Source organism: Pyxicephalus adspersus, chromosome 4 (assembly GCF_032062135.1).
Source record: "Pyxicephalus adspersus chromosome 4, UCB_Pads_2.0, whole genome shotgun sequence".
NCBI lineage: Eukaryota > Metazoa > Chordata > Amphibia > Anura > Pyxicephalidae > Pyxicephalus > Pyxicephalus adspersus.
In genome coordinates, this window is record NC_092861.1 from 143,521,977 (window position 1) to 143,532,446 (window position 10,470).

Sequence of the window (10,470 nt, forward strand, 5' to 3'; positions counted from 1 at the left end):
ATAACACTGCCCCTGCAGGAAGCCCAAATGATTTCATTGTCTCTGCAGGCACACTAGATCATAACACTGCCCCTGCAGGAAGCCCAAATAATAACATTGCCTCTGCAGGCACCCCAGATCATAACACTGCCCCACAAGCACTCTAGATCATAACACTGCCCCCACAGAAATGCAAAATCATAACTCTGCCCTTAAGGGCACCCCAGACCATAACATTGCCCCCACAGGCACCTCAGATTATATTACTAACCTGTAGGCACTCCAAACCATAACACTTCCCCCACAGACTTGAGGACTTTCTAAAATTTCTATTTCATTTATTATACTTTCTATCCTTTCTAATATTCTTTATTTAACTATTCTTCAACACAGTTCTGCTTTCAAAGTTCACATATGGATGTATAATATACCCATGTCATTTACATGTTCTACCAGCAGTGTAATACATTAGCAATCACAAATAGTAAACTGAAACTTAATGAAAAAAGCACTTCATTTTTCCCCCCTCTTTAGCGTTTAACATTATGAAGATATTGCTATACACAGTGTGTTGTCTTGATGGTCCCAGCCTCGGCTGTTATAAGCGACACCACCTCCTTCACCATTTCCTTGATTGCATCATTTGCATAAAATCAAGCATTGTGTTACATGGAGGGAAAAAAAATACAGAGACAGATACGAAGGCTGATATGGTTTTACGAATTTGCACTGTGGATTACGGACACTCTACTGATTACTGTCAGTGCGGTTATAAGTCACCATATGGCCATGAATGATGGTCTTTCTCTCATTGATTTCTTGCTATTTTTGGAAGAATTTCATTGATCTCAATTTGCAAAAAATGATTGGTTAAGGAGAAAATGATTTTCTACCAACTTAAGGCACAAAACTGTAGAACATTTTTCTGATGATTAATTTTCATATTAGAAAATTAAAAAACCATTTGTGTCCTTCTAGGTTTTTAATTGCTGGGAAGAATTAGATCCGGTACATTATCTCCGTCTATAACATTAAGGACGGGCTGTTCTGCGGCCACCCACTAAATATTCAAACCTTTCCACAACATTTAGGTGGCATCTTTTTTGATGTTTACTTGGCAGGTCTCAAACATATTGTGTAGCAGATTCTATAATGCCATAGCTATACATGTATATGTTATACACTTAAAGGGCTGGACAAGAGAATTGAAGGAATAAAAGCTGTTCACATAGCTAAGTGATTTATCTCCTTTGAAAAGACATTTTACCTACTTCAATAAATGAAATAAAGCTCTGCAGATTTCAACCATCTAATCATGTGCAAGGAATCTTGTTTTTTTTTAGATTTCCTTGCAGGTAATGAGTATTCTTTAAAAAATGAATTTTCACCGCATTTACAAAGTGAAATCAATTATTCCTTGCAAGGTGATCATTCACTTTGTTAAGTCAATAGCCTAATTTTTTTTTGTATGTCAGTCCCCCCCAAAAAAAGTCTTTCTACATGCTTCAAATCTTTATGTCCTTGTGTATATGCCTTCCTGTTTGGGCTGACAAGACAATGATTTTGTTGCTTTGAAATACCAATCAGCATTGCCAGCCCTGCAAATTGAACTAAAGAATCCCACTTATCCCCCTGCTCTTACATGTCTACATTCAATTCTTTCTGAGTGTGATAATGCTGCCATGACTTTTAAAATACTTTCCACAGACTGAGCGTGATTTACTAAAAGAATTTAGGTTGTTCACATAAGGTGAATTATCACTTTGCAAAAGATAGTTCACTTAGCTTAGCCAATGTGGTGAGAACATTGCAAAGAATACTAAATCACGTGCAAGGAAATTTAAAGAAGATTTTTCCTTGCACATTTGGATAGAGCTTCATGTCATTTACTATGTAAAATATCCGTTGCAAGGTGATCATCCACTTTTCCATGTGAACAGCCTATATTCCTAATAACAGAACCTAATTGTGTGTAGAAAAACAACTCTTGGGAGATGTAGTCCTGGGATGTGTCTATGGCAAAAGTAACTGAGATCCTAGTACTAGGTCCCAGTAGTGGCCCCTGTAATGATTTTACAAGCTTGTTATTGATGTCAGAATTACTTCACTTATTCTCTACCCTGTGAGTTTCCTTCCCGCTCTTTCCCTGGATTCTCTCTTCTTTTCTGGTCATGTGGATCGAACTTAGCAAAAGTCCAGTACTATTTGTGAAAGATTTGAGAGCCCGACCATATACTGAGGCCATGAATAAGTTATGGAATTCCTGCACTGTTTTACATCCAGCACCATCCTGGCCATGTCTGTGCATGGCGTTGGATCCGTCCCATGCAGGACAACACTGGATATAACAAACAGTGGAACTGTGACAGCCAGATTTCATGAAGTTTTATTTTGTGAATGGGGGAGATAGGTTAGCTTAATTTAGGGGATGGAGACTCATAAAAAAGCTATACTCTGTGTATAAGTAAATACTGCAATAACATAAAATATGTGCGGACTCTAAATACACCAGGCTTTCTTTTTAAAAAGACATATTGAAAATGTCAGGCTAACCTTTATATAAAAAGCCTATCTTGTTGCTTGGATGCCTGGATAACATTTTAGGAATCATATATACAAATGTATTACTTATTTTTCTGTATTTTCAGTTCCAACTTGTTAGTATATACAGTCACTAGTATAATGAGCTTTCTTGATTTGTTTAATAAAATACTTATTATAAAATATTGTAATAGATAAATTAGGAAATACTAATATTGTATAATATTATTGAAATATATTAAACAAAAATGTTCAAATATTGAATTGATAGGTTTGATACAAATGTAACCCCAATATTAAACTCTGCCTGTAACACTAACACTTATTTCTCACATTATTCTTCCCTGTAACAGTAATCCTAACTATTGTTATCCCTTTGCCCAATACTCACTGCTCCTGAAAATATAGGGCTCACCTATGTTTAAGTATACCCATTCCAAACCCTGTTTTGACTTGTTGCAATAACTTAGTATACCCAAGAAGCCGTAATGTGCATCAAAATTAACATGGTGTACAATGTTCATCGCGTGACACTGCCACCTCATTGACTTTTATTGATTGCTTTTGCACAGAGGACTGCAAAAGGTGGATATATCCGAAATGTCACTTTTAAGTCAGTGCCAGTTCCCACCTTTTAATGGGGTAGTAGTTGGTGTTCATGGTATGCAAAGCCCACTGCCAGTAAAAGTAGATGTGCCAGTTGATGAAACTGAGATACTAGGAGGGCCAGTTACAAGGAGTTGCTGTAGCGCACCTTAAGAAAGTCATTTTATTCTCATTCTAATTGTGGTTTTTTTAAGTGGACCCTCAGTTGAAATACAGACAGATGGATACCCTTTTTTCAAGGTATGTAATATTTTATTTTGCTAAATATCATGTATTGAGGATAACACTATACCGGTGCCCACAGAAGACCTAATTGAAATGGACACCAAAAAACACCTGGCAGTGAAAGCTGAGGCAGCACACCGGTGAGTTCATCTCTCAGTCCTATCCTATATCTGCATTCTCTTTATACTGCAAGACAACTGATGTGCAGCTTTTTCCCAAGTGCAGTCTAAGTTTTGCTATACAGTGAATTGCTAAAGGTTGATGATAGATCAATTTTAGATATCTATACAGCTTACATTTATCATAATTAATTGTATGATGCAATAATGAATACAGAGCTGCTTTAATTTGTGTCTTTTATATCTTCTTAGAATTAGGCTATGTACACACGTCTGAGATGAGCACCTTTTGATGAATCTGATATATGTACAGTGGATGCCCTACATTGTTCATGGATCCTTCAGGATGGATCCATGAACAACCAACTGGGAACAATCACTATACAAGTCAAGGAAGGAGAGCATATTGGGGTACCCCTCTCCATAGAACAGAACAAGGGCTTTGTGTATAGCACTTAATTGTTCATTTGTCGCACTGTCATTGGAAACAATCATGAAAGATCATTTCTAGCAGCAAAAATTCCACGTGTGTATGCAGCCTCAAGCTTGAAATCATTGTTTAGTTCAGCCAATATAAGTACCTGCAGGCTCTATTTAAAATAAATGTCCAATTCCCAACAAATAGTTGCAATCAGACTTGAAAGCATAAGCCCATTCTCTAAATGAAATAAAGGGAGGGTGAGCATAGTAAAGAAAAAGAACCAGGATACGTTAAAGTTCACCAAGTCATCAAAATACTAACACTGGGTTCAAGTTTGCAAGATGCCATATTTGCAGAATAATGGTAAATGTAAGAGAGTCACTTTTTCAAATGTTAAGTCTGTGTGAAATAGACCTTTTCAAATGTTCTCAGCCATGTATTTAGCTTTCTGGCTGGGGATACCCTTTAGCTGGAGATGATTGGCCAAATAGTTTGGATTTACTAGTCATTTTGAATGAGCAAGATACGTTTCCGATGCCAAGTCTATAGACTTGGAAGGTGGTGCAGCAGAGTGATTTGTCCTGGCGGTAATAATAATATAGATTCAAGGCTTTCGTATTTCCAAGCTTCTCTGTCCCGCTAGTTAACAATCTTCACCCAACAGTGGAATCGCATCTCCTGACACTGATTCCACACAGTCTCCTTATCCTTTAATTCCTCACTAGCAGTCCCACTTATCTTTTTAGTAAGTTCATGGCACGGCAACGGCCTCGCAATCATCTAGCGTTGTTTAGAAAGGGAGGCTGAGTTTGAGAGGCGTGGGCAATGACTAGTTTTCAAGAGGAAGGCCGAGACATCCAGAGCTTGTTTAGCTGCGATTTTCTACTGTAATGACACCGCGGGGCTTTGCTTCCTAATCAAAACCCTTTAAAGTCTGCATTGCTTCAGGCTTAGTGTCTGTGACAAGGTTAACTGAAATCCGCAGCAAGGATAACTGCTATCCTAAAGCAGATTGTAACAGCAGGAAACACTGCAACACTATTTAAAAGGATTTTAAATAAGCAGATTTTATTTTAACACCACACTAATGCATCACAGCAGAAAATGATACAATAGACTCACTCGAAATAGACATAATGCGTTTTCTCCCTGATCTGTGCTATTTAATCTAATGAATACACTACAGCACATCCTTCTGTTAGGAAGAAAAGGACAGAGACAAAAAAAAAAAGACTTTTCTAACCGAGCTCAGACAGCTTGGCCTGGCCTTCGGGAAAAGCTGACACTGCATTCTCGGCTATCCAGGTCAGTGTTCTTAGTCATGAATACTGAGCACTAAAGCAATGTCAGATCTGTACCAAAGATCGTGCTTAAAGCTTAAAGTGAACCTGTCAATAAAGGCTGCCATTGCTGATATTTTGTGAAAAATGCCAGTTGTCTGGCTGGTACTGCCTTTCTGCCTTTTCAGTGTATGTAAAGGCAAGTGGTTTTTATTGCTGTCAATGTCCTGCTTGAGAAGACCCTCTCTACTATTGTCAGTCTTCCTCTAGAGATAGATAAGTGAAAGGTTATAACCGGTGCATGTATATTCATATTTCCTTAAATGTGATTGGATGTTCCTAAGTGAATGGAGTTATTTACTTTGATAAGTGAGAATCCAAACTTGTTTAGCAATTCAGTCCTACGTTTTCTCTACATTAAACCAAAACCCGGCCCTTTTGCTACAATTTGTTCTGTACATAAAAGGGTATAAAACTCTTTTCTATAAAGTAAAAAAGTGTTTTTTTTCTAGGTAAATTTTACCGCGGCGGTAAAAACTGAATAGGAGCACAAAGCTGCCTGGGATACCAATGTCACATATACCAGGAGGCTTTGGGCTGCCTGACGTTGCCTGCGCTGTGCGCAATCAGGTGACATAAGCAAAGGTCAGTTAAAGATGGCTGTGGCCAGTGGTTCCTCTACGTCAGGACAAAGAAATAATAAACAACAGCACGGCAACAAATCGAGGTCAGGTGTGGAGGGACTAAGGGCTCTATGGAAGTAAAGGTAAGAATCATTTTTTATTTTGATGACAATTCCTCTTTAACTTCATGTTTGCAAACTTCATATTAATGTACATCATCCAATTCCAGCCTATCAAAAAGATACCAAAACCCAAAGAAGACCGGGCAAAGATATTGGGCCTGATTTATTAAAGCTCTCCAAGGCGAGGATACACTTTCATCAGTAAAGCTAAGTGATCTAGCAAACCTAAAATGTATTTTTTAAAAGTAATTTTCTATTACTTAGCAAATGTTTTCAGTCCCGGACAAGATCCATTCCAGGTTTACTGAATCACCCAGCTTCACTGATGAGTGTATCCACTCCTGTCTTGGAGAGCTTTATTAAATCAGGCACACTGACTCAGTCAAAGGCAGTAAAGTAGAAGTCTCATTGCTAGAGTCGAGGCGACTATTGTCGATTTAAATCCAATTCTATAGAGCAGGCTAATAGACCTGGAGCCAAGAATGAAACAAAAAAAATTGCAGGGCTTACATAATAGTGTGTTTGGAACTTTTATATGAATTTTGACCATTTTTAGAACTTATGGGTGTTTAAACATTTTCCCAATGCTGTAGAATTGCCTTTTCCTTACAGTCTATTATGAAAATCTCCTAGTGGGGACAGGCTTTTTGGAATGAATGTAAATTTCAAACACGGGCATTTAAAAACTCATTTTGAACCCCGGGGAAACAGTCCATGTAGACTTAGCCTAAAGGGAAAATTCAAACATAAAAAACGCTACAAAAACAACAATGTACAAGATTTCTTCCGCAGTATTACTTCCTCCAAGTAAGTTTGATTACAGTGACCTGTAGGGTAGTTTCAAGCCACTGCAATAAAAATCTGAAATTGTAAACCATAATAGCTTTGTATCGGTCCTTAATGCTCCTTTATACGTAAAAACATGTGTTTTCATCATTGCCAACACCATTTGCTTAAATGTTCCTAATTCTAACCTAGATCTACCTTTTTTTTCTCCGAGATACTAATAATCCATAATGCAGTCATTTATATTCACGAATACATGTTCTCATCCCTTATGTATTCATCTAGGAAAAAGTACAACAAGGTTTCTATGGATACAAAAACCCATTACCTTTGAATAAAGAATGAAAAAGTTTGACTTAAAATGTATGCTATTTATTATAGTAAAAATTCAATGGCCTTCAGGAGGTTTTATAACTGCAGTCATTTTTCAGTGTCACAACTGACCCACCGCAGCACTAGCTCAAACCTGTGCGAGATGAGAACCGAAGATTTATGTCATTTTCTTTTGCATGTTTTACATTAAGGGGAAAAAATGTTAACAAAATAATGGAAGGAAATTGCTGCGAGGTGCTGATGGTGGCCAAACGATGGAACTGTGAAAGAACACTGCATACAAGCATCCCATTCATTGGCTTAAAGTTGATCATTGTAAAACCTTTTGGATAATATATTATATACATTTCATTGATAACATGCTTATGTAATTTTAAAAATAGTTTTCATTTTTTTAGAGGCTCATGTACACAACGTTGCTGTTAAATGTAGAGATTTAAAGGCAGCCTATTGCATTTGACCTGCTTTGTCTGAATTCCAAAGACATATCTAGTTTTGCTAAACCCACATGTATCCCAGGGTCCCCTTCAATCATGTTGTTTTGTAACAAATTAAATTAATCAGTATATTTTTACAGTGTAATATACAAGAATACAGCGTTTCTTGGTCTTTTTAACATAACTTTTAGGTCTTGAGGAAACCCCTGCTATAATTAATCCACAGCTCACAGTATATTAGTGTGATGGTCAGTGGGGTAAATGCCTCCTACATTGCTGGTCATTGGGAAGAATATCATCCTTACAGGTAGCCAAAAAAGATCATTGGTGCCACAAAAATTGACCCAAGAGGCACAAATTGCTCAAGGAACCCCTAGCAACTTCTGGGGGAACTCCAATTAAGAAGCACTGCATTAAATGTAGCTGCTACCTACCAGAAACATTGTATTCTGTCTTGTCCCCAGTGTACATTTGGGTTCCATCCATGTACAATACATACTTTTTTATAGCTCCATTTGGGCGTTTTGGGGGCAACCAATGCACAAGCAATGACGTAGGAGATGGTGTTGCAGAAGGGGCTTGAAGATCTTCTGGGGCTAAAACAAAATTAAACAGTATTACCATTTGTTCATGTAACGGTCTAATGATAACTTATAGGACAACTTCAGGAACTTTAAAAAAACAGCTCCAACAATAAAAATCTAGTGGCAGGTTGCCCTTACCGTGGTAGTAACATCCCATATGTTTTTATAGGATGTATTTGTACTACAGGTACACACTTTTGATCTAGGCTTTGAGAATGCTGGTTGAATAACTGTTTTGAGAAGAGTGTCTTTTCATACACAGAGAGAACAAGAAGGTGTAGTGGACACATGGAAGGGTATAGGGGGAAACAGATTGGAAGAGGTTAAGGTAAACGTTTAGGGATATGGAGATGACTGGTGGGGGGCTGTAGTCTGGACAGGGGTATTGGAAATGGCAAGGCCAGGAATAGAAGGAGGGGAAGCCAGTGGAAATTAGGCCATTGAGAAGAAAGTTTCCTGCTCACTCTTGCAAACTGGCGTATTTAAGTTGGTTGGGAGTCAAGGAATTGATATGCATTTGAGGTTTTAGAACTGTTTTTGGTTTTGGAAAAGTTGTTGGTGGACTTATCTTCAGTGTGGTGTCCTCTATGTTACATGGTAAAAAGAATAGCAGTGTCTTGTGGTGGTCTGCTTGTACTTGATATCGGCCCGAGGCACTGCAATATGGCTGGAGTTCAAAATATTAATGGCTTTGCAGATTCAGTGAAGTGCCTTGGTGTTTTATATTATAATGCTTCAAATGATTGAGGATAATATGTTATGTTATGTCTTATTATTATTTCAGGATCTTGTTGTATGGTTATTATTATTTATGTGATTATATATGGATATTTTGTATAAATACATATGGTTAATTTTGTTGATGTTTTTATAATGAAAAGATGCATCAATACAGCCATAATAATAACAACATACGGTTTGTACTCAACAATACTAACACCATTGTCTAGTTTTGAAGTAAATTAATGTTTTGAAAGTATGAATTTATTACAGGTGGGGGGTGGGTCCTACAAGTGGTTAAATATAAGATTGTACATTTGCAATATACTAATTGCGTTATATAGATTTTGTATGTATTTATATTTTTTCAATATATTAAAGCCATAAAAACCCTCCTTTTCTCTTTTTGTCGTATTCTTTATACACAAACAAATTGATTCTACCTGCTACAGCCATTGTCTATCCCAATATGTGGTTGTTGCTTATTTGTTATTTAGAAAAGGGAGGTGGGGGTTGGAGGAGACTGAGCAGCAGGGTGTAAAATATCCGGATCTCTGAACTCCCCTGGTCACCCATTATTCTGATCTACAAAAGGCTGATCTTTGAATCACTGATAATATAAATCTATGATCCCTATGTAGACTACACCCATGGGAGACTCTTTCTTTTTATTCACCATTACATATATTTGTTGTCCTAAAAATAAGAAAAGTGTTTCTGTGCACAGACCCCATATAAAACCATAAAGGCAGTAAGGTAAAGACTGCAGTAGCCACAAATGGTAGGTCAACTCCACATTCAAAGTCCAATAAACTCATATATTTTGAGGGGCAAGGGTAGGTACTCCAAAAAATTAAAAGGTATATATAGGGCAAATTGTCTTAAACTGGGGCAAAAAAGAAATTCAACCTGCTGTCTTATTTTTCAATTAAACTTTTGTTCCAATTTCAGTAGATCAGTAGCTTTGGTGTTATAAATGCCTCCCTCTTACACGAATACAGATTTTGAACTCCTTCTTCAACGTTTAGTTAATTATAGAAAAAAATGCATTGATGAAGACCACAATCCTACATGGCAAGCTACGTGTATTATGTGGTGCATTAATGGCAGAAAAAAAAGCATTACAAAAATGAGCTATTTAATGCTCTCTCTCCTTAATGCTAATATGCATATTGAAGTAAAGATGCCGCATATGAATTGCAAATATAAGAGTAGAAATCAGGGATTAATGCGGAGGCACTATCCAATGGGCCCTCGTTATGCAGAAATAGATTTTTCTCCAGAAATCAGATAACACTACTGGGAGTTTGTGTTTTTTAGCACGGCACAGACTAGACACAAAGTCAATGGAGTGGATTTCTGTATTATTCTGCTGCACCAACAGGCAGAAAATAGATGCAATATGGTGACATGTTGCTGAAAAATGCAAAACTAAATTCTCCATTCGAATGATGGCTTTTTAATAAATTGCAATTTTTTTTTTTTGGGCCAGAGCTGAAATGAATGCTGAAGTTGATTTCCTGGAATCATTATGTTGGTATCCCTTTATGCCTTCCGGTGTCTCCCATCTCCTGTTGCTTGCTTGCTCTACATTTTTGTAGACATAATAAACTACAAATATTGGAATGTATGGGTTCTTAGGCTGTGCAAGGTGTTAAATAACAATTCCAAAAACATTCACAACAGTCATAACA

At 37.2% G+C, this 10,470-nt stretch overlaps 1 protein-coding gene across 4 annotated transcripts in view; it reads right to left on the reverse strand.

Moving 5' to 3' along the window:
- Window positions 1-10,470, reverse strand: part of USH2A (usherin) — a 371,236-nt gene that overhangs the window by 190,925 nt on the left and 169,841 nt on the right. For all 4 annotated transcript variants that reach the window (XM_072409865.1, XM_072409864.1, XM_072409867.1 and 1 more), the window contains one exon: window positions 7,907-8,068. In XM_072409865.1, coding sequence (XP_072265966.1) covers window positions 7,907-8,068 — 162 coding nt within the window. The remainder of the gene's footprint in view (window positions 1-7,906; window positions 8,069-10,470) is intronic.